The sequence below is a fragment of the Haplochromis burtoni genome, unplaced genomic scaffold, assembly GCF_018398535.1.
Source record: "Haplochromis burtoni strain Fernald_Lab_line unplaced genomic scaffold, NCSU_Asbu1 Contig_336, whole genome shotgun sequence".
Taxonomy (NCBI): Eukaryota; Metazoa; Chordata; class Actinopteri; order Cichliformes; family Cichlidae; genus Haplochromis; species Haplochromis burtoni.
This window is the reverse complement of record NW_024582697.1, coordinates 86892-111681: the sequence shown is the minus strand read 5'-3', so window position 1 is coordinate 111681 and position 24790 is coordinate 86892. Positions and strand designations below refer to the sequence as shown.

The 24790-nt window shown below is 44.6% G+C and overlaps 1 protein-coding gene across 2 annotated transcripts; it reads left to right on the top strand.

Annotated features, from left to right (window-relative positions):
- Positions 1 to 5236: 5236 nt before the first annotated feature.
- Positions 5237 to 23653, top strand: pdgfab (platelet-derived growth factor alpha polypeptide b). 2 transcript variants are annotated; one of them, XR_317153.3, is made up of 7 exons: positions 5237 to 5946; positions 6955 to 7051; positions 10692 to 10835; positions 12041 to 12231; positions 19925 to 20051; positions 20612 to 20740; positions 21448 to 23653. XR_317153.3 is itself a non-coding variant. In XM_005943978.3 (6 exons), the coding sequence occupies exons 1-6, from the start codon at positions 5887 to 5889 to the stop codon at positions 21459 to 21461; spliced, it is 633 nt and encodes a 210-aa protein (XP_005944040.1). In that variant the 5' UTR covers positions 5241 to 5886; the 3' UTR covers positions 21462 to 23653. The 2 variants fall into 2 exon arrangements, 1 of the variants encoding a protein (XP_005944040.1); XM_005943978.3 differs by lacking the exon at positions 20612 to 20740 and having other exon boundaries at positions 5241 to 5946.
- The last annotated feature ends 1137 nt before the right edge of the window (positions 23654 to 24790 follow it).

Genomic DNA, 24790 nt, shown 5'->3' with positions numbered 1-24790 from the left:
TTGCTTTCAGATAGATTTTGTGTCCTCTTTCTGTCACACACACACACACACACACACATACACACACACACACACACACACACACACACACACACACACACACACACACACACACACACCTTCTTCCAATGTGTTCCCAGTCTTTTCTCTCTTCTGTGCCATTTCTCTTTCACACCGACCACCTATTTCTAGCTCTCTGATGATTACTTTCATCAAGAAGTACAGAATACAAAAAAACAGAGAGACTTATGAGAAGAGCAGACCTCAGTTTGACAGATCTGGAGATCACACAGAAAGGATGCCGCGGTCTCTTAACAACTGAAGTGTGCTGCTGTAATGTATAATGTGTTCCAGCTGCCTCACATACCTTGTACCACCGGATTTCTGCGTTTATGTGTGCATATGCCATTTTTTTTTTTTTTTACCCAGAGAGTGTCAGTTTGCTTAACGTTGTGGCTTATGAAACAGCCCTGCCATCTGAAAAGGCTACACACCTACAGAGGTTTAAAGGAAATGGGCTCCTGAGGGGTGCTGGGGGTGCTCTATGCATGTTGGAGAGATGAAGTCCTGTAAATCGTTGCCAGTAATCATCCATATAAAAGAACAGCTGCGTCTGGGACCAGTTTTAAGTATGGCTGCCATGCCTCCCTCCGCTGTTTAATATTCAGTTGAACAAGCAGCAAGCGTACATGTGTGCGTGCACGCTCTGTGCCACTGCTTGCTTATGTACGCAGAGGTTGCCCTGGATATGCACTCTGCTCTGGATAATTTCCAAGCCCAATCTATATTGCTACCAGGCTCTGGAATGCACCTTTGCTCCTGGGAAATTTCACCTGAATTGCTTGGCCCGTGTGAACGTACGTCTACATGAGTAACCTAACCATAAATGTTACTGCTTCTTCTAATAGGTGTATTACAAGAGTGTGTGTCAAATAACACACAGCTCCGCACTAAAAACATCAAGACTCAACCCGCTAATGGCATCAACTTTGTCATCATGGACTCTGATGAGCTGGTTTGGGCTTTAGTTTGCAGAGCCTAATTTTACCCTGTGGAAGAGGGAGGAGATCTGTCTGTAGTTTGCAAAGGGCCTGCTCCTTGTGTCCGTGACTCATGCGTGCTCATGATATGGCTGGGCGGTGCTGGGGTGGGGGTGGGGGGAGACATTGGGATCTATGTTTGTTTCTCTGTTGCAAGGCAATCCACTTTGGTCTTTGACATTATGAGGTGTTATAGAACGGGGATGCCGGTGGACTGTCACGAATGTGCCGCTATCAGTGTGCAAAGTTTCTATTGTCTTGCTCTCTCTTTTTATGGTTCTGCACCAAAGTGTGAGATTCTTTGTTTTGTTGATAATGAGCATGCAACACTTTTGCTGCTGTAACACGTGACACTTGTACTTTGAGCAAATCTGATTTATACCATTCTAATGAAAGGATATTATTATAAAGACCTGCAGTTCTGACCTCATGGGGTCTCCTGTATTATCCTGAATTATAACCATCTGTCTAAGTGTTAGTGGAGTGTGAAAGATGGAAATGTGACAGTGATTGAAATGCATCTAGACTCCAGTGCAGTATTTTTGTTAAGAAAACCAAATCAAATAGGAACGCTCTATATTAAAATTAGAAAACAGCCGTTTTCTCAAGGGGCTTTATATTGAAAGGTAGAAACCCTGCAACATACACAGAAATCCCCAACAACCAGGAGATCCCACTTTGAGCAAGCACTTGACAGTGGAAAGGAAGAACACTTTTTTAACAGGAAGAAAACTCTGTTGGAACCAGGCTCAGGGAGGGGCAGACATCTGCCACAATCGGTTGGGGGCTGGATTCAGGAGACAGGATAAAAGACGCTAGAGAAACGAGCCAGAGGTTAATAATGATGCATAGTGGTGAATAAAGACAGTGAGTGAAAAAGGTGAGTGAAGAAGAAACACTCCATGTGAAGCCCCCAGCAGCCTTTACCTAATTCAGCATAACTAAGGGAGGATTCAGGGTCACCTGATCCAGCCCCAACTATAAGCTTTGTCAAAAAGGAACATTTTAAGCCTAATCTTAAAAGCAGTCTGTCTCCAAAATCCAATCTGGGAGCTGGTTCCACAGAAGAGAGGCCTAAAAGCTGAAGATCGGCGTCCCATCCTATTTTTAAATATCCCAGGAACCACAATTAAACCAGCAGTCTGAGAGCAAAGAGCCCTGTTGAGGTGATATGGTACTATGAAGATTTTAAGATAACATGGGGGCTGATTATTCAAGACCACCTGCCTAATATTTTGCATGTGGGCCTGTGTTGCTAAAATAGCTGACTCAGGTGTCTGTTGAAAGGAAAGATCCCACCGTTTCTCAGTGTTGGGGGCCATCTGAAGAGTTTGGAAGCCTGCTCTATGCCTGGATGACTTTTTTGTGTTCCTTGAGCTGTTCGTAATTTTTAAGATATGATGGTGTGCATAATGTTGCTGGGGGGGTTTTGTGCCATTGGCAATGTCTAGACCCACATCCACACGAATGTCCAGCACAATGAGCAGTAATATTGTTTTTTATAATACGGTTAAAATGCTAAATTTAAATAAATATCATACAGGATTTGCAGATTTTTGACTTTTTTAAGTGATTTTAATAGATTTTTTTTTTAATTACACTCAGCTCATGTTTAGAAAAATCCTGTCACAGCTTGAAAGATAATGATAAAATAATAAGCTCAGGCATTCACAAATGATCACCTCTAGCCTTTACGTAAATGAGTTAAACAGACAGTTCATCCAGACGGAGCCACACTTCAATTCCCCAAAGGCCTCACAGCTCATATCTACCGCATTCCCAGTAAAAGTCTCTCCTTTTTCCTATGTGTCTCTCACTTGGAACTATGTGTGGCCCAGAGGCAAAACGGGAGTCATCACCTCACTCAGAGAATCCTCTCCACAGAGTCTTTATGGCTCAATTTACTGTGCAACAGCATCCATAAAATGATTTAATGGGGTTAATGTTGTTAGGTACACATGCCTCAGTTGCCAGTAAACATGATGTCTAAATAGCTCATGCAGGAGGGGCAGGAATGAGAGAATATTTTCAGATCTTGTTGTTTTGATATTGTTTTTTCCCCTAAAGCATGAAGACTTTGCTCCCTCTGTCTGCTTAGTTCTGCTTGAGTTTTACCCTAATCCATCTTTCACCACTTGTACCATCCTCTCCATCTGCTTCCTACATCTGTGGGACAAAACTCCAGATTTTGGTTCTCCGCATTAATCTTGCTCAACTCACCATAAACCGTTTCCAAAACACAAAATAAACACAGCAGTGCTTCATTCTCACTTTCTACTCACCTGTTCTGATAGACGGACAACTACTCCCTTGTACTTTGTGTCCTGTTATCTCACACCTGACTCTTGCTTTCCCATAAGGAAGCCAAATGTAGACTTAAAAAAACCAAACATGTATGAGTCACATGAGTCATTAAAGTCAAAAATATGAGTGAGAGTATCTATCGGTGCTGGGAGGCTGGCGTGTGATGTAATCATGACCACACAGGAGTCAGGATGAACCCGGCTGTCACCGGCTGGTCTTAGTCACGTTGCCATTGAATCATAAAGTTTAATTCTCTTGTAGCACCACCAGATGAGAAATGAATGATTAATGCAGTTTGAGCGAGATGTCACGTAAACTGCTTTAGCAGAGGGACTTTTCTTTTAAAAATATTTGATTCGTTTAATAGCACCCGTGCCATCTTAACACGAGCTTCATAGGCCTATTAAAATTGTTTCATTAATTACTCCACCATCTGCTGCGGCGCTTTCTCTGTGCAACGTTTCCAGCCAACATGCCCTCTGGCTCGCCTCGCGCTGTATTGATCCAGTTAAATGGACAAGGTGGTCGGCTGACCTATGCCTCCCCGCTGATTGTCACCTCTGGGTGATAATGTGTGTGCAAGCATTCTGTCTGCGTCTCTGCTCCTGCAGGTATGTCTCCTTTATCAGGCCCTTGGGGCTTTTCTCCCAGACCTCCCAGCAAAGCAAAATGAAGCCCAGCACTGGTGCACTGGTTCCAGCTTCTTCTCAACAAGTTAGGACCAGCCTATTGTGAGCCTTTGCTTTAAGTAGAAGCTTTCTGTGTCCTCAAATCTTACACATACAGAAAAAAAAACTACATGGAAATTGGTTGCGCTGGCTCACAGAACAGCGGATGTGGTGTGCACATCTAAACACAAAATCCAGAAGGCTCTTCCAAAAGGTTTATGGTGTCAGCGATGATGTGCTATATTTAGCAGCTGGAGTGGATGGATGATTTTTTTACCCATATATTCAAATACAAACAAATAATTACAATTAAAGTCCAAACCAAAATAAATTAAGTAAGCATCAACTCACATAACTAATGCAACCACCATCTTAGTATTTTGTTTTCTTTAAATTTAACTTTACAGTGATCCAAGTGAGGAAATATCCCTTTATGCTGCACGGTAATCAGTTATAAGGTTAAGCTGTCTTCTTAACTTCTTTGTTACTAGTCTGGAGGTAAGGAGGAAAAGGGCCAACCAGGCCAAAAAGGTGGAGTTATATACGGCAGACTCCTGGGCGTGTCCAACAGATTGACAGGTGAAAGGATATGATGCATGTTGTGTAGTGGAGCTGGAAAGGTTGTGATTTTAACACACACACACGCCCAGCGTTATATAATCAGATTATCATCTGCTATCACCATTAGGAATTTGCTGTCTTTTGATAAAATTGCTGAACTTTGAATATTTGTTTTTCCTGCCTTAAACTCAAATTCAGAGTGAGGCGGGCTGAGTCACCACCATCACTGCCGTAGTGATCATAATCATTTTTGCCCCCCCGCCCCCCAGTTTTGTCTAAATTAAATTACGCCCTGAAAATCACAAACATCCTGAGGGATATATGATAAATTCAATTTATAACTTCCCCTGATCATTTGTTTTCATGCTTATTCCATCAGATGATTTAATGAGAACAGTATCTCCATCCTGCATCCCCCTTTTCTAATCACTGATAATCAATATCGATTACATCCTGAATCTCTGAATGGGCTCTCTGCTGAAGGACACACACACACACACACACACACACACACACACACACACACACACACACACACACACACACACACACGGACTGAGGGGGTGGGGATGTGCTCTTGAGTCTTAAGTCATCTAAGCAGCCAACCAGCTTCCCTTCACTGAATAAATGCACGATCACCAAAGGAAGGGGGGAGGCGCAACGGGCACGGAGCTGCTCTCTATATCCAGAGCCTCAGAGTCGCTCTGACACCATTCACTCCAGAGTCCCACGCAGCCAAGGAACTCCGCAGACTGCTGCAAGACAGGCTCTGGATAGCACAGCACGGACAACGTTCCCCAGTGTGATTTTCTCCTCGTTTGGATTATAAATATTTGATCTAGGACTATTAAATACTAAAAAAAAAAGTCAGCAAATTAGTCGTGCTATTGAATCCTATGTGACATTTTCTTGAAAGTAGCCGGGTTTATTGCATTTTTTCCCAAATATATATATATTAAACTGGGTTCAAGTTTGAAGCCTGTAGTTTCTTTTAAGAAAGTGAAGGGCAATGTGCGTCCTGCTTGTCTCTTGGGATTGTCTCACTTGCGTTTGAGGAGCTATGTCAAGTCGCAGCAGCAGAGTGTGTTCGGGAGGACGCGATCCACTGTGAATAACAAGAATCAACTTCCAGCCTCTCACGGCTTCAAGCAAGTGCAGCGCGGTGTCTTGACTGAGCACGCTGAGCTGCCTGACACTCCGGGTTTCTCTCCCAGAGGGGATGGTTGTGGATCCTCTGGGGCCAGGAGCGACTCTGGGGCTCCTACACGTTCGCACTTTTTCTGAGATTCGAGTAAATTCTAAATTAAAGGGAAATGAGAGCCACACTTTCCTACATCCTGCTGTGGACGACGTACCTGCTGGCCACTGCTGAGGTAAAGTTACTAGTTAACTTGGTGGAGGCACGGTGGGGTCAGATAGACGGTGTCTTTGGCCCCCGTGTCATACTTGGTGGGGTTTTTATTCTTGTGAGGGTGCAAAGTTCCCAAAGAGCCTTTGCACCCTCTCACAAGAGCCACACATTCAGCAGCACAGCTTTAATGTCCAGATAAAGAAAACCACAAAAGTAAGAGCTCTGAGATTTGATTTAAACCATTTGAGGCTCGGATACACACAGATGGGTTTATGTAAGACTGTTTTTATTTTAATTTTTTTTATTTTAACTCACTTTTAACCGATAAACGATGTATTCAAAAAAACATGGTGGTGTAGGCTCTGATTTTAAACATTAGTGTGAATGTGCTTTCATTTTTTTCTCGACAACAGCGTATCAGTGACTGTGCGCTTTTGAACAAACATCACGTCTGCACTTGGATGCATATCTCAGTTATTTTTGGCTTATGTGCCAAATCTGTTCGTAGCTTGAGTCAACTGGGCAAACGTTTTGGTTGGGCTGAGCGCGATCATGGGAACCGCTCCGGCTGATATTTTTAGCCCCTGCTCCTGTGCGGGTCGCACGGTTTGCTCTGCTTGAGGTGCCTGCAGGTCCGCAACAAGTGCAGAGTGCGGAGAGGATATTGTTTATGATAGTACAAGCAACTCTTATCGCAAGACAGCTATTTTTTAAATGCTGATAGGTAAAGTTAATCCTTTTTTTAACGCACATTTTAAAGTTTAATGTGTTTATTCTACGGTTATCTGGGTTCCAAATGAACGAGAACTACCTAAACTGCAGAATTCTTAAGAGACCGCTTTTTTCCTCCGTGGATGAGGTGATGTGTGGCAATGAGACAAATCTGCTTGCTTGTTGGCAACTGTTGTAAAGCTGTCCATCACACATTTCTAACCTTCATTTGTCGTTTGATTTCTTTGCCCCGACCGTTCTCCTCCTCCTCCTCCTCCTCCTCCTCCTCCACCACCCTCGACCCGCGCCCACCCCAAAGGAAGTGGAGTTTCCCCAAGAGCTGATAGACCGACTGTCCCACAGCGAAATCCACAGCATCAGCGACCTCCAGCGGCTACTGGATATCGACTGGAGAGGTAAATTCTGCTTCTTGATGCTTTGAATCACACATATGAATTACGTTAAGAATCCTGACGCACGGAAGGTTATTCAGATGTGATATTACATCATGAATAGCCTTTTATTAGCATCTGATATATATTTTTCTTTGTAAATCAACACATGGATTTATTAAAGATAGTTTTTTTTTTTTTTCGTTTTTTTTTTCTTTTCCTTTTTTCTTATATCAGCGCTTAGTTTCTATGGGCTATTACTGTGGAGCCTGTAGCTGAATGGCTATGGCGATGTTTAAGAAAGAACTTAAGTCCAGAAGCCACTGACAGTATGCTGGTATCAACACTTAATCAATTCCAGATTTAATGAATTACGTAAACAAACAGGTATATGAAATGTGTTGGCACATTTTTGCCAGCTCCATTCAGGCGGGAAACCAGTGCACACCAGAAATGAATCTTCAAAAACATAACCATGTGCAGGAAATTGCTGAGGGATCTGTGCACCAGTGGGGGTCTGCCAAGCACGATAAAACTGCAACAGGTGCATTTACTGTGCACGTGTGACAAAGGTTGAATGTTCACTGGCAGGCATGTCTTTTTTTTTTCTTTTTCTGGTGCTGCCACGTAAGCTGAGACCAGGTCATCTTGGACCCTCTGACATTAACTTACCGGGTGAAACTGTCTCACCCATAGAGATTAGTTGATGGACACAGGCAATTACAAAGTTTGCTTTAACAGTCCCAAATGATGTAAGCTGCCTCACCAGTCATAGCTCATTAGCAACCCTTAACCATATACTCAGCAGAGCAGCGCTGGGACCGGACGTTCGCTCAAGTATTCTTCTGTGTGAGCATGCATTTGCCTTATTGATGAACATGTTAATTAGGACTAATAGCTCCCACATCATTAGTTTGTTATCAGTCCACAATCAAACCAGCCTGTACTGCACAACAGTGATCACTCCTCTTTATGCCTGAGTGCCTCTAGCATGAGGAGAGGTGTTTATAATTGAATTAAAATGTCTTTCTTAAAACGGAGTAATGTTTTTCAGGGTAACAGTAGTAGGCTGATCATTGTTACGAGGACATAAATCTGTCCAAAGGCCCACTTGGCTGCCCTGGTCAGCCCATTAAAAGACTTTTGACGCCAGCCAGAGGGATATTTTCAGAGCTTTTGTTACAATATATAGCAAATGTTGTAGCATATTAAACAGGGAGGGAGAAAGAGAAGCATCTGAAAGGGTATGCAACACATTGCACCTGGAATATTTCAACAAAGAACTGTATTGTAATGATCAAGAGTTAAAATAAATCTGCCTGTCAGGATGAATGTTTCATTTAGTGCTGCTTTGCTCATCTCGGCCTGCATTTGCTTTCGGGAGGATGGTGTCTTTAGCTCTGACTGACAGATGAGATGACCCTGTTGGAGCCTGCAGATGGCCGTCTGGCCCCTGAGGTGCTCCTCTCCTCTCTGCTCCTCTCTTCCCTCCTGAGGTGGCCCCCTGCCTGCCTGCTCTTATCTCTTTCACTGAAGAACTTTGACAGAAAAGGGAACCTGACTCTTAGCATGGGGCAGAGGTGGAGGAGGGAACAGGAATCCGGAGGTTGTATTCCCACTTTCTGTAGAAAGACTGCAGTAGTTGTGCAACCCGCTTTGTTTCTGAAAAGCTGACAGTTTATGCCCTGTACACCAGGACTACCCGCAAATCTCCAAAAACAACGTTTGTGTACTTTCTACCTGCTCTCGCACCCACAGAGGGGACATGCTGCCCTTGTGACCTAAACGAATGTTTTGTCAACTCAACCATGTAGATGCTTTCAAATAACAAATCAAGGAAGAACGGCACAGAGAGAGAATTATGGGGGTCACTTATTGCGACAAGTCAATAGAGTGCTAGCTATTTAAATAAGCAGAGGGACAAAGGAGAGGAGGAGGGGTAAAAGGAGGGAACAATTTGCCTTCAAGGCATGAGATCATCTCCTGCATGGTTTCTTTTCTCTTGTCTCAGTTTGACAACATTCTGGGGGTGCTGTTGCTTCTTAGTCACCTGGAATCAGCAGTGGAGCAAACCCCTCACTCCCCTGGTGCTGACTCCTTTCTTATTCTGCCCGTCCTTGTTTTTCCCTTCTTACCAACATTTTCTGTTTTTTTTTTTCCATTAAGCATAAAGGATTACCCAGTGATGCTGAAAATAAGGAGCGGGGGGACTTAGAGTCTGTCACATCTCCCTTTTCCACATCAGATTTTGAAAATCTGGGTGGGCTACAGTGTCACATTCTTCTTCACTCCTGAAATGAGGACAGGGGTAAACTGAGCACAGCCTGAGTGACCTTGTATAAAGATTATTAGTTAGACGTCCAGTCAGAGGTAGGTAGGTGTTGTGCACTCCACTCACTCCCTGTCTGACTGAGCGCACGACAAGTTCCTTTGACTACTCACTAAAGAGACTACACTGAGACCGAAAGTTGACAAATGTGGAAAAAGACAGCATCAAGAAGCAAATAAACAACCAATCCTGAAGGGGGACTTTGTATAGATAGAGGAAATCCCTTTAGATGACTCTGGTCAGATCACAAAGCGGCTCAGGGGGTGGAATGTGTTTGCCTGTGGGTAAGCTTTGTTGTGCCGGTGTACATTGGGTTTTAGGCTGCCATGCTGAATAATAAGAGTTTGTGTAGCTGTCGCTATGTGTTTCTGTTAAGTGTACATGCATAGGAGTGTGTTAGCCAGGTGAAGCATTTGTGCTGTGCCTCCAGACAGGTAGGACCCACCCACTTAGCAAACACTCTCAGACTCTGCTCTCTTAGAAAGGGCAGTATCCTGCAGGGAAGTGTTATCATTTTATTGCTGCTCTGGTACTTTTCTGCAGTGCACCTTATATCCTGGGTGGGGACCAAAACAAGCAAGCTTTATCAGATGACCATGAATGTGGAAAAAAAAAACTGGCTACATTGACCTGAGGTTAGAGAACTTTGAGGAGCTAGCATAACAAAACATGTACTTTTCCAAGCCACTAAATGATTGAAAAAGCAAACATTTTCAGGCAAATGAGAGACACCAAACCGCTAATTAGGGCAGGAATAATGGTGGCTGAGTACCACCTGTCAAATGACCACTTTAGTCCCCCCCGCGTGTGTCTGTGAAAGCTGGTTGTTTTTGAGGGAGCGTGCTGACTCACCTGCGTCTAGCTACTTCATGCGTGTGTGGAAAGTTCCTGCCAAATGAGTGAGTGAGGCTGACACACAGAGCTTTACAATTATGCAGAGCTGTGTGTAAAAATGGGCCTCCTGCCTGCACCCTGTGTCCTCTGGAATGTTTACCTCAGTTTGTGACCTCACCAGCAGTCACTCTGCCCTCCTGCCCACCGGCATGTTGAAGGGAACTATAGGCCCTGAGAAACCAGTCAGAAGTTACCATCTTATTATGGTTGTGTGACTAACCGACGCACAATTTGTTGTGGATTGGGTATATAAAAACATCAACGGCCGATCGCATGCCGGCTTTTCCTGAGGTCTACCAAGCCACCCATCGCAGCCATTCAGCATTGTTAAAGCTGCAACTCATAGCTGGTTTATTGGCTGAATAAGCTTTGTGTGTATTTGTGTTTTGCTTTTATTCTCTTTGTGACATTATTAACATGGCGGCCTTCTGTTTTGTTGAGGTACGGGAAACAATGTTATTGAGGAGCCCAAGCACCACATGCACCACAAGCAACCAAACCACCACAAGAACTCCTCTCATCATTATGGTTACTACGGTGACCTGAAGAGCTCCCAGCTGCACAGCCGACGCAAGAGGAGCATTGGTAAGGCTGACAGAGTACAACGTGCTCAACTCAGAGGTTGCATCATGATTACTTTTTACACCATATAGCCTGCATCACACTTTGGCACATAAGATTACAGTGTAAAGACGCCCTAAAAATAACCCGCGTCTTAAATATCACCCCCGACACGAGTTCCCAGGAGATGAAACTGATCACTTTACACTAATTTCAAACAAAGCTAATGGTTAGTGGCTTTTATGTTGCCTTTTTGTGGATAAAAGGGAACCCTAATGAAGACGTCTACCCGGTATTTACTGCAATCAAGGAATCATGAGAAACGAGACTGGTGCGCGAGGTTGACGAGGCCGTCTGACACGAAGCCTTGTAATTGGCCGGAGGCTCACAGATCTAAGGCACACGCGTCAGGAGAGAAATATATCCTTGAGCGTGGAAATTCCAGGCATTCAGGGCTCAAGTTGCAGCTCGTCTGGGCTCTCAGTCAGATTTCTTCATAAAACGCCACGCGGTACGATATCTGATAGAGGCGTGTAGAACACCGTGTAATGTGTGATGCGTGTGCATTAAGACTCTATACTCTAAGTTGCACAGCATTTAAAGCCACACAGGATAATGTGGTTGGTTGTATTTCATATATATCATAAGTGTAATATACTGTTTACCATTGTGGCAGCTGTCTCCACATGATGCACATATCATCTTTACGACATAATGGCATCTTACTGTACACACTCTATCAAGTCTTTAGGTTTAAGTGCCTCTCGGAGCATTAAATCTGCTATGAATACTTAAAGTCTTCATTACAGCCAGCGGGGTCAAAGGCCATTATTAGATTTCCCACCGGTGCACGTGAGGTTTCCGGCCTTGTCACGCTGCATTAACTCCACCGGGTTCTCTGAACAAAAGACTACTATTTTAATGTCTCATCGAGTCCTAAGCTTCTTAGCTGATATGAGATCAGCTTTGTTGTTTTTTTTTTTTGGATAGCTTGTCTTCTTAACAGCCTTAAATGGGGTTGGGTGTGATCTTAGCCTAGACAAACAGCTCCCACATCAAATGACTCATCAAATAACGAGCAGCGAAAGAATGCATGAAGCAGCTGTGAGCGAACAGGACAGATTACAACAGTACATCAAGATGGAAAAGATGATAACAAATGCCGGCGCAGACCAAAGTCGTTAACTCGACTTTCCCTCTCTCCTCCCTCTCGCTCGTCTCTGTTACAGTAGAGGAGGCAGTTCCAGCAGTCTGCAAGACACGGACGGTGATCTACGAGATCCCCAGGAGCCAGGTGGATCCCACGTCTGCCAACTTCCTGATATGGCCGCCTTGTGTGGAGGTGAAGCGCTGCACGGGCTGCTGCAACACCAGCAACATGCGCTGTCACCCTTCCCGCAAACACCACCGCACCGTTAAGGTAAGGCGCACGCCTACAGCATAGGTTGTTTGCGTAAATCCATGACTGCATCATATTAAACCCAGTCACCCGCTCAGTGCAAACACACTTGCTTCCACATCCATTCACCACTTTTCCTCTCTGCAGGTAAGTAAAACAGGGAGGCAAAATTGGGCTAATATGTTTTTCTGGATACTTGTTCCACACTTTACTCCCTATTTTCTTTGCAACCCTCCTCCTCACGGTTCCAGAATTGGCCACCTAACCTAACCTGCTGCTTCCATTCCTTCCCTCTATCCTTCATTTTTTTTTTTTAATCGATCACCACCCTCTCTTCTCATGTTTGGTGAGAGGCCCTGGGTTGGCTGTGACAGGATGGTGGGAGGAAGGAAGAGGAGGAGATGGGGCTGTTGGCACTTGGAACCATGACATCTGTTGAAGGAATGACCCAAGAGGGATGCTCCTGGCAGATGTAAGACAGGCTAAGAGACAGAGATGGAGTCTTGTATCTAGAAAGTATCTGTCTCTCACTATTGCACAAGTACACCTTTCTGTCTTCTCTGTTTGGACCTTTCGGGAAGCAGTAAGTCCAGAGAAGACAGGGTGACAAAGAGGATGAGAGAAGGGGTTGCACTGTTCTCAGAGACTCTTTGGCAATGGTTGCTTGAAAACATGTCCTGTTCAGGATCAGAGGAGAGACTCAGCGGCTGGAGCGGGAGATGTATTTTTGACGTATTTACACTTCAGCCTGTTAGCCTGAGCTTAGCTCTGTTTGGAGGTATGGGAGTTATGTGGTCTGTTCTGTAAGTAAGAGACAACCAGGGAATAAACAGGGTAGCCTGGAACAGTCTGACTGCACACTCATCTTCGCGCTCTATTGTTTCTTCTCCGATTCTGATCTTGCCCAGCTGCCCTCGCTGGTACATTGCTTTGTCTCCTGGTCCTTTTGCAGGACTTTAAAGATGCCGCGTTGATAGACCAGCAGAGGAATAGGTAATAAAACAAATATCAATCTTGGGCTTGCCCCCTCTTGCCCCTTTGGCACAGGCCATGCAGATTTCAGTATTAATAGGAGGATCTCCTCGTGTACTTATGGTGCAGGGAGGGTGAGGCAGCTCTGGCAAGACGGTCACTGTAGGACAGAAGCCATTGCACCCAGGGCACAGAGTTTATGGTAAGACCTGCTGACTCATAGCGTGGAAGGAGAGTGGAGCTCTGATGTACAGCACAGCTCTGTCTGTCTGCATGCAAGCTCATCTGTCTCTCCGTCTGCCAGACCTCAATGGGAGCACTGTCTGTGATCACAGCGATGAGGGATGGAGAGAGACTGACAACAGCATGGAGGACACTATAAGGCTTGATTCAGCTATTCCTGGAATGCAGTGATCCATGCAACTTTGTCAACCCCCCCACCCCCACCCCCACTCCGCCCCACCCCATCTTGACACAAAGGGCAAAATGAGCCCACTGACTTGAGGGACCTTCAGGCATGGTGGAACGGGTTTCAAGGGGGTCAGTTTTTCCATGTGGTTCCAGCCTCTGGTGCGGGAGGGCGGCTGAGAAGCGTCGTATCCCTGTAAAGGTCATCCGTCAGGGCTCCGGTCAGGAGACATTCATCGCATTGTGTGTGAGAAACATTGTCTCATGCCAAGTTGTTTTTTTTTTTTTTCTTTTTTTTTTCCCTGTGTGTCCTCGGTCTGAATAGGGGTTCAATTTGTGTGTCTGCCTTCATTTATTAGAAAACTAAAAATGTTGTTCGTCTACCGTTGGCCTGGCTTGTTTTTTTTTTCTTTCTTTTTCCTCCAAAGCAAGGATGGGAAAAGAACACATTTGCGGTGTTTCTTTCCATCTCATGACACTTTGCATTTGTCCAAATGCACCTTTATTTATTTTTTCCCCCCTTCTCTCTTTCTTTCCCTTATTCCTTTTTCATGCTGTGGACCCAAAAGAAGCAAGCGGGTCTGTGCAGGCCCCGTTCTGTAGAAGGCTGCCCTGCCCTGTCCTGTGATGGGGTAATAAAAAAAAAAAAAAGAAGAGCCAACTAACCTGAGGGGGGGGAAACAGGGCCATATCCTAAATTCATCTTTTCTTTTCTTTTCTCTTGGTTTTGCCCCTTCACTCACTCTTTTGCATTTTGCACTTTACTCCTTCATTGAGATAAGTCAGCCTCTGGGACCTTGTACGTGTCAATTTCGTTTACACACTTGTTTTGTGTTGTCTGCATGCCTTGGCATGGAAGAGAACACAGTAAAAGTGAGAGGTGTAAAGATAAGCGACGTGGCAGGCTTTTAGAGATGGTTCAGTGTCCGTAAAAGAGATCAAGTGAGGTAGGTGGAAAGAGAAACAGAAAGAGAAACAAAGAGAGGTAAACAGTTTCTAATGAGCTAATGTTATTATGTTTTCATGTATTTACATCCCAGCATTCCTTCACCTATTCCTGCACCCCGCCTCCTCTTGCACTTTCAGTGACACCATAATCACTCTCTTTATCCCGGCATCTTGGCTCTCGCATTTCTTTTCTAGTCAGAGCTCTCATTTGTCTTTTCTTTGTGGTGTTTTATCAGCAGAAGGCTGCCAAGAAACCTCTTGGCCAGCATGCTGCTGATTTTGTGCCACAGAGTTCTTAAACTTGTTATAATCTTGACATGGCATGGATAGCTCAAAATATAAACATGCCCAAATTTATTTATCGCTGGCACAAAACACTTCCAAGTTTCTATTTTTGTCTTCATCTCCTCTCTCCTGTATTCCCTCAGTTCATCCTCTTTGTGTTTGTCTGTCTCTGCTGGCTGACGGCTGCAGCTGTGTCCGGTATTTCTGATGGTTTTCTCAGCGCTTTTGGCTCCGAGTGTCTGCAGACGCACTCACTCATAAAACAGGTGATTTTGAAGCAGGCGGGATTCGACAGGAAAAGGGATACAAATTGCGTGGACAGACATGCGCTTTTAAATTCTTTTGCGCGTCTGTGTTTGTGTGTACATACATGCAGAAATACGACTGCAAACAGGCTGTGGCGGAGGCAAAGAACAGAGCTGTCATTCAACCTGTCACTCATCAGCTCTTAAGGCTTTTGCAGTATACTGCATTCCCCATAAACATGGACAACTATGCCTTTTTGAAAAAACAAAGGAAAACCTTTTCTTAAAGCAAGCAAATCAGAAGTTGTAGATTTTTTTTAATGCATGCACAGGAGGAAATTGTGAGTTGTGAAACTGAAAAATTGGGGCTGTATATACATGTCCTAGCACATTTTTAAATCCCACTATAGAAAATAGGGCCTTAGTCTAATAAACTGTTCATTCAGTTCAGTTCATCTCAGTCTTGGTTTGGTTCAGTAGCTCGAGGCTTTCAGTCACCTTTGATGTACAGGTATTTTGCAGAGGTTGTCGAGGGTCATCAGCACATCTGTGTAAACCCAAGGTGGGTGTGTGTGAATAGCGTGAGCACTCCATGCTAAGCGATGTAAACTCACCAACTGCAGAGTAGGGACAAGACCGTTTGTGCAAAGAGGAAGACGGGCTGCAGAGTAATGAAGTGTTGATGGCTACTGGATCAAAGTGGAGGCTGACAGAGGCCAGGCGGATAAAGCCACAGTGCTGAGTGTGGGGGTCCACACATCTCGCTGCGCCGGCCCCGACCCCGACCTTTACGCACAAACACACAACATACGTACTGACAGTTACCTCAGCAACAGTAGGTCACATCCGGGTGTTTGGTTTTGGGGGGGTAAAGCAGTAGCTCTAGCCCCGCGGTTGTGTGGGACCCTGACTTACGGGGTGTTTCATAAATAAAAGGCGTCGTGACGGTGATACAGTGGGAATGATTTATGATCATTTGAAGGGTAGGGGTGCAGATGGAGAATGAGGGGCCTCCTGGTTTTGAAGTCTTCTGCAGCTGTGAATTATTTTCCCTTTGATTCACTTAGCTCCGCTAGACAAAGGAAGGGTGAGAGAGTTTGTGTGCGCACAAGCGTGTTTGTGGTGTACATGGCGGGGGTTGCGGGGCAGGTCGTGACAGACCAATGGGAGTGTCCTCACGAAGCTCCAAGATGGAAAGTTTGGCCTCTGCTGCACCGGCTGGAATGCATCAGTCCGAACAGGAAAAACCATATTTTAATCACATTTTACTTCATTTCTGTATTTTTCTTCAATCCTCCCCTGCTTTGCTCTTCCCTACAGACTTCATCCTCCCCCTCCACATCTCCTCTCAATACAGAACTGCCCCCCCACCTTCCCTTTTCAGTCTTGGAGTCTGATTGTCTGTTCAGTCAAATAGTTGTTCACTCCCTCCTTGCTCTTTCTGTCTCTTTCCTGAATCCGAGCCATCCCCGCTCTCTAATTTGACCCCTCTGCCATTTACTTTCTCATTTGCTCTCTCTCATTAAAACCTCGTTTTCTCCTCTCAGTAATGTCTCTAACTCTGTTCTGTTGTTCACTTAAAAAAACAAACAAACCAAACAACCCCCCAAAAACAAAGATTATACACATCTTCAGATTCTTTGATATTTGATATTACATGATAGTTGTGCATGAGAGGTACGTGATGCGGTCTGGGGAAGATAGATGTGCACATCTGGAGACGTATGTGTGTGGCTACACGACAGTGGTGTACCCTGAAGTGTTGCAGACCTGCGAGAGATGTGATAAATGTCCTCCTTGCTTCCTCTCTTCTTCACACACAGCCTGTGATAACCTCTTTCACCCATTATCCAAAGTTTGTGTCTGTGTGAGCAGCAGCAGATTATCTTGGCAGTCTTTGTCTAAAGTTCAGTTTTCATACTTGTCTTCTGGCTTTTTTCCCCCCTTTTCTTTTTGATCTCAGGACACAGACAGACACAAAGTTATAAGTACAAGAAGCCTCACAGTTGTGGCACCCCCAACAAAGGTTCCTTTTTGTCAGGCCGCTCTTGCCTAATTTCCGTCTTGACAGATGACTTGCCACCCAATCCTGCCTCTTTCCACCCTCCATTCTCCAAGAGCACGCATACATTTTTATTTATTTTTGCTCAGTTCTGTCGCTGTTCCAGTTCACGATGGCCTGCGGTGCACATCTACATCCTCGCTGTGTTTTCCTTGGAAGGCCGGAGTAAAACTTTCCTCTCCATCATGCTCTCATCAGTGCCGTGCACTCAGGGAATTCCCAATTAACTCGACTGGGACGACTGCATTCACAAGTAAGGCTGCGGAGACACTGGGGACAAACCACGGGGGTGCACTTCCCAGAGCCCCCGGCCTCACCCCAACCCTCTGCATCTGATATCATTCCACAGCGACTCAGGGGACTTTTTCTCAGGGCCCCGGCTTTCCAGGGAGTTTAGAGGAGCTTGATTTATACAAAGAGAGTGTGGGGCCCCTTGTCATAGCATGGGGGTCTCTTTCTGATGTATGTTTTATTTGGAAAGTGATTGATTCTGTGCCAGATAGGAAGCCGGTGATCTTTGTATGAAGGTTAAGAAGTGCTTAAAAAATATGACAGAAGTAAATATGAAAGCCAAGTGGAAAAAATAGTTAAGAAAAAAAAAGGGAACAATGGTTCCTTCCACGACAGCATTAACGGTTCCCCATAACATAGGAAACAGGAAGCGAGGCAGAAATTGAAAGAGAAAGCGTCAACTTACTGGTCAGAGCACATGCACTTTGAGGAAAACTGTTGCACAGAAACTTGTTTAGATTTAAAAAAATAAAATAAATTTGTGTGTGTGTGTGTGTGTGTGTGTACCAACTCCTGCAGGGAGTGCTTTTAACCCTGCTGTGCGAGGGGCAAGGAGACAAGCTTACTGCTGGGCCTCTCATCATGGGGGCCCATTGCTTTATCCTTCAGTCAATAGCTGTTTGTTTAGGCGTGTGTGTGAGTGAGACTAGGATCAGCAGTAAATGTCAGATGTAGCGGTTTCTTTATTTTTGGTTCCTACAGACTTCTTCTGAAGTATTCCGACATTCCCCTTAGCTCCCTGTTTTTCAGTTAGATAATCTGATTAAATATTAGCAAGTTTTCTGGGAAACGGCGATGCTGCTTCACTTTTGGTAGATAACAATAAGCCTTGATAACTTCTCTAGCTGTCTGTCCCGCCGGTGTTAGTGTAGTAAACTTTGTTTCTCAGTGGGTAACCCAGGATCTAAGCGTTAATAGGTAACGCATGAATGTCATCTCATGCGAGTCATGATCACAGCGAGCCGTCCGTCTCACTGCCTTAAATGACCCCCTCTGCTTCCACACATACACACACGAGAGTGATGGTTCACTTTTTTTTTTTTTTTTTTTTAACTCCATGTTCTTCTCTTCTCTCGGCCTTTCACCTGCTCTCCTTCTCGGGGCCTGATGATAGAAAATACACCACCGCCACTAGCCCAGACGCCATTGTCCGTTGTTTGCTCACTGCATACCTCCTGTGCTTGCTTGCCCTCCTTTCACTCCCTTTCTTTACTCGTAAGAAACTGTTGCACAGGAGTGACCGGTGAAGCTCCTCGTCTTTCACTTCTTTCTGCCTCTGTTTTAGCCTCACCTGATTACCATAGACTCCGAGCCACAGTTGTAGCACCAACATGAAGCTGGCCTCTCTGTGTGAATGTCAGCATTATACTTTCTTTTATCATACAGGGACTTGTATGTTTATTAGTTTGCATGACTAACTTGACACCGACAGGCAGCCTTGGCAGTACGCCACCGTGGGTAAGAAAAGCCACTCGCTGGTTTTGCGCCTTGTCTGCGTGCAAATGATCCCTGTGCTGACTGAAAAACTGTGTTGTTCATATCGCTTGAGAGCGCTGGGAGATTTTGCCCAATATCCCTTCTCGTGCAGCAACTAAGATGGTTGAAGCTGAGGATATTGTTTCCATGTGGCCCCCGGGCCCCTCGGCGGTGGATGGGGAGGTTTCTGTGCCCTTGGCACTCAGATCAGAGAATGAAAAAGCATGCAGCCACCTCCCCTGAGTTACACAATAAGATCATCGTAATCTAAACACAACCCTTTCCGTTCAGCTTTCATTTAAGCTTTAATCAATACAGCGTCTTCATGAACTGCCGACAGGCGGCTGTTTTTGTTGCTGGCAGTCGGGTGAGAAATAGAGGTCTAAGGCTTAAAGTAAGTGGGCGTTACCTGCTTTGGAATTCCTGCATTGCTTCTTGTGTTTGCTTGATGGGAAGGTTTGCTTTTTCTGCTTAGATTACACCTAGTATTTCTTTAATGCATGCTAAGCAACACTTTCCCTAATCCACAAAGAAATGCCTCCAAACGTGTTATGACAAGGTGAATGACTTTAGGCGTGTGTCTGTCTGGATGTGGATGCTCCTAGCTTCTTCTCTTCTACCAGAGTAAACTCTTTCCTGCGCTTGAGGGCCTACAATGCTCATGCCCCCTCCCATCACCACCCTCCATCCCTTTCCTCCTTGTTTGAGCTTGCTTGGACAAGGTCATACACTCCACTCTTTTAAACACCTGATCAAGAGTCTATAAGAGCACACGACTAGTGGAACTCAATGAATTATCCTCAGGGGAATGCTGCTGTCACACTTCAAACACAGCAAGACAATTTTTTTTTTCGTTTTTTTTCCCTTTCTGTGAATCGATTTATGGATGTGTCATCAGTCACAGAGCTACGCCTCTTGATATTAGCAGATGGGCAATGAGTGTGTGCATTCTCCGAGGCACACAGAAGAGTAATGATGTTGCTGAAGCAGGGTCTGTAGCTAACCTTTTCCCTCTTCCTCTCTTCAGGTAGCCAAGGTGGAGTATGTGAGGAGGAGACCCAAGTTGAAAGAAGTCTTTGTGCGGTTAGAAGACCACCTGGAGTGTGTATGCACATCACATCATCACGCGGTAGAGCCCTCGGATCCAGAAGCAGGTAAATGAAGCTTTGCTTCTTTGCAAAAAAGCACTTAGAAGCTGAGTTTGATTGCAGAAACCGACCCCTCTTCCTGATCGTGCATTCTACTTTCCCGTCTTCCTCATATCGGTCTGATGGTCTTCTCTCTGTTTGTCTCCATGGCTTTGCACTGGATGACCTTTTTTTTTTTTTTTTTTTTTTTTTTTTTTCTGTGATTGCCCCAAACGAACCCATGAAGCGGCTCACTATTGCAAAACTGTAAAGCTTGTGTGCTCGTGCCTTGTAAGATGAGGATGTGTGCGTGTATGTGTACTTGTGTGTTAAGGGAGGGTGTCCAAAGGGCTGCTTGGCATGACAGCAGGTAAACCGCCGGTGCCTTGATCTGAGGCCTCTTTTCTCCTTGGGAGCAGATAAGCGCTGTAATGTGTGCTGATAAGGCATCTCAAGAATTTATAGTGTTAAATCTTTGCACTCTCTGCTTCTGTCCCCGGGCTGTTGTGGCTCTCTGTATTATAAACCCCTGCTTCTCGCTTGTAACCCTCCTTCCTATCCACCCTCCCTGACTTTTGTGTTTTCAGGCCACCGTAGGGCCAAAGGTAAAAAAAGGAAACCTAAAAAGCTAAGACGCACCAAGGGATTATTGGTGACTTAAAACAAAAAGTTGCACTCATTACCCAAAGTCCACTGGAGAGCTCTGAAGCGAACAGGTAGGACTTAAGAACTGCAGCCTTTAATCACCTTTCGGCAGTGCACTGGCCCAATCAGGTGCAAAGAAAGGGCCCTGCCAATCACCCAATAACATCACAGCCAATCAGTGTGAAAAGAGGAGGAACTAAGGAGTGTCATCCTCCGTGCTGTCCTCAAAGCTGCATGTTGAGCTTGTGGCCTGCTGAGCATGCACACTGCTTTTATCTGCTGTGTTTTGTGCTTGCATGATCTCATTTCATTGTACAGTAAAGCAACTGTTTGTTTTGCTTCACTTTCTAGAAATCACTCCTGAGTTTTCTTTTACTGTCTTTCACCCTATCATATCATCACCCTCTAAAAAAAATAAATAAGAGACCAGTATTTGTGATTTTCCTCATTCTGTCCTTTACTTCAGCCACACACACGCACACAAGCAAAAACACCAAACATAAACAAAATGACACACACGCCGTATTTTGATTGGACATGATGTCTGGTCTGAGCGCTGTCTTTGAAATATGGAGAAAGGTAATTCAGAACACTGCAGATCTTGTTTGAGCTGTGTTTGAAATGCATGAACAAACTGGTTAAATTGGGCTCTAAATCCAGTAATCTAGTTGGATATCTTTTTCCTGATTTTAAAAAATCAAACGTAAAAGCAAACATGTATTGTTTTTGTAAACCTGTGATTCAAATCTCACCCTTCCTCTCCCTCTCTCTCCCACAGTGGATGTGAGGTGAGACCAATCAGAACAAGGGACTTCAGCGTGGGAGGTGCCTAAATAGAGGAGGCCTCCAAAAATGACACCTGCTCTGTCCTCTTCCCCGCTGCCGTGCAACCTTCGTCTCAAAAAACAAAACAAAATAAACCCCAAACTTTTCTGTAAAGATGTCAGACTGAAAAAGAGACAGCAGATAAAAACAACTGAGATACCAAAGGTGCTTTTGAAAAAGAAAACAGCCGGTGACTTTCTCTGCGGTAAGCCACTTACCTAAATGGTTGATTAAGAAAAGAGGATGCTGCGGATCTCGGGCAGGCCAGGAAAAAGGCCAAAGGGAGACGATGAAAGGGATCGATCGGTGATGGACATTTTGACTGGGCGACAGTTGAACAGCTGTTGAACAGTTGGACCACACCTCGATGAAAATCAAGTGCTCCGATTTAACACAAGTACTCTGACCTGCTTAAAGGAGTCTTGCATTCACAGGAAAAAAGACAGAGGGATATAGGGGAAAAAATGATGGAATGAAAGAGACTCTTTATGGAGCATCAAACACTTTGAGTTGACAGATGTTTGCTCCGAGACCTCTGGTTGTGACTTTGCCCACCTGCTATGTACAGTTCAATTTGAAAAGAAAGTAGTCGTTCTTCTTGCAAACTATTTATGTGTGGATGTTTGCTTTCCATTATGAAAGGAAAAAAACAAACGAAAGATGTTTCATCATGTTTTTGCAATAGGTCTGGTTCTTTGTAACCATCAGTATCACAATCTCAGTGTAATTTTGTTTTCTTGTCAGCCATGTTTCTTATTATATTACACTATATCTGATTGATGTCCAGTCTTGTATATGGTTTGGATACATGTGTGTGAGGAGGAGTTTTTGAGAGTCAGTACAGGAAGATGCTTTATTTTTGTTATGAAATATATTATGCATACTTATATCCAAGCGGGAATTATGTTTTCTTTTTGTTGTTCTTGAATGTCTATATTTAATCCATCTGGGCAGGGCGGGGTGGGGCGGGGGTGCAAAAAAGAGGTCAGGGGTGGAAAGTAGGTGCGTGCGTGCGTGCGCTACAGCTGTGAACAGGATAAAAGATGGGGATAAAACAGTGTGTGTGTGTGTGTGTGTGTGTGTGTGTGTGTGTGTGTGTGTGTGTGTGTGCGCGCGCTGTGGCATACTGTGGCATATGCTAAGGCAGTGACACGCCCTGCCCTATCCTTTAGGCAATATTTACCACAAACATGCATTCAGCAAATCAGTGTGTCTGCCAATCACATAAGTGCACTAGCATGTCTAAACTAGAGCATATTCATAGGCTGTATATGTGTGTGTGCTTATGCACAATTTCTCTGCTACGAGAGGCTATTCTTTTGGGTTTGTTTTTTTTCTCTCACCCATTTCAGTCCAGCGCTGATAAGGAAGATACGCGCCCGGTCTACTACATAAGCACACATGTTGTGTCTTTGAAGAGCAAAGTCCATCTTAAAGACTGAATGAAAGTGCAAAGCAAATCGACAAGTGGATGAATGGGCTCCTTGTTTGGTCAGGCTTTACTCCTCTGTTGACAAGAGAACAGATCTCAGATTACTCCACTCCTGTGAAGGGACTCACACTTTATGCAGCTTTCCTCCGTCAGGACAAATGATCTGAGGTGGCTTGAAAACAGCGCGGTGCTAGCCTGAACTCGTGCCCCAAAGGAACAAACAATTACTTCCTTACCAGTTCCTATGATAGTGATGAATGTGCGACAAGGCCTGGGGCTTATGCGAAAACAACGTCCCTTTTTCAGCCTGTGTCGAAATACGGAAATATGACTGAGATTCTTCTAGCGGACAAAGGCATGAGAGTGAGTCACAGTGCAATGAAAAGCAAATCAAGTGAGAAGAGCTTGACTGAAACATGGCAGAAACGGCTACTGCTGAACTGTGGGCTACATATCACACACACACACAGCGCACCTGTTGACTGGTGCCATATTTTGTGAGGCTGATGTTTCACCGGTATTCTCAATCACAGTTGCATCAATATAAGATAGTGTTCTCAGTGAATCAGGGACCATGCATAGAGCAATTTGATTGCAGTCTACCACAATGCTGTTATGCTATTGCAAAGCCTGTTATTACTTTCCTTTTGAGCTTTCATTGGATAAACATAGCAATAATCATAATTTATATATTTATGTTATTAACAATAAATATATTTCTGCTCATGAAATTCTTCACTGGATGTCCTGTTAATTGCACCTTTTGTCTCAAGGATGAGTTTTTAGGATAAATGTAGACGGCGTAAAGACAAACAAATGGACATGAAGGGGAAGGAAAGTGAAGCATGCACTTGCTTGCTATGTGAAGGCAGTAAAAATATGTACAGATTATGCAAGATCAGAAGAGAGAAGTGTTCTTATGTTGGTACTGCCGTAGTTGGCATAACATAAGCTTGATGTGAAGGTGGTGTTGTTACAGGAAATGTGAGCTTTTACCGGCTTGCAGGCCGAGCAGGAGCCGGGCTTTATTCCAGGATCCACCGGTAGCAGACGGTAGGTTCTGGGGGGCTTTATTACTTTTCCCCTGAGCAGCTCACCCTAATCCCCGGGCTAAGGGACATGAAAGCCCTTCTGCTTTGCACTTCCCAGCCATATACCCTGCTTATTACCTCAGGAGGGGAATGAGATAAAGAAAGGCACAACATGAAAGAGACACAGGATCAGAGAGACAGCAGCTTGGCTACCCCGTAGAATAGGGGATAAAGTCAATAAGGCAAAGATAAAAGGAGGAGCAGAGGTTTGATTGATTTTATTGTTTTTAACCTGACATGCACAGCTTTATTCACAAAAATGAGGGGAGGGCCAAAGTAAGGATTTAGAATAGCGTGTGCAGTGTAGTTGCCTTGCAAGGCAAAGAAAACAATATGTCATGCTGAGAAAAGAAGGAGGAGTGGGAAAACCCTGAGGAGTAAGAGTGCAATGGGATGGGGTGGAAAAAAAAGGATGAAAAGAGGGGTTTAGGTGGGCTCAGGATGGGGGTAATCGGCACCACAGCCTGAACGGGCAGACGGGGCGACACTTAAGGGGACATGCTTTTATAAGTAATACCAGAGGGACACATGGAGGTAGATAAGGTGAGCAGAGGGCTGATGAATGAGCTTTATGTCTGTGAGTGTGTGAAAGTGTTTGAGAGAGCGAGCCTGGCAAAATGTGTGTGTGATTGTGTATGTACTAAAACAATGCAAAGGAGGTGTCTCAGTGTGAAACATGCTGCACTGGAATTTCAGCCCTCGTAGAGAGCAAAGTGTCGTTCGACTACACAGGGTCAGAGTTTAGGATTAAGGGCTCATATGAGGATGCTGTT

Coding starts and splice junctions, on each gene's coding strand:
- pdgfab (XM_005943978.3), top strand. CDS start 5,887: ATGAGAGCCACACTTTCCTACATCCTGCTGTGGACGACGTACCTGCTG. Junction 5,947..6,954: donor ACCTGCTGGCCACTGCTGAG/GTAAAGTTACTA, acceptor CCCACCCCAAAG/GAAGTGGAGTTTCCCCAAGA. Junction 7,052..10,691: donor ACTGGATATCGACTGGAGAG/GTAAATTCTGCT, acceptor TGTTTTGTTGAG/GTACGGGAAACAATGTTATT.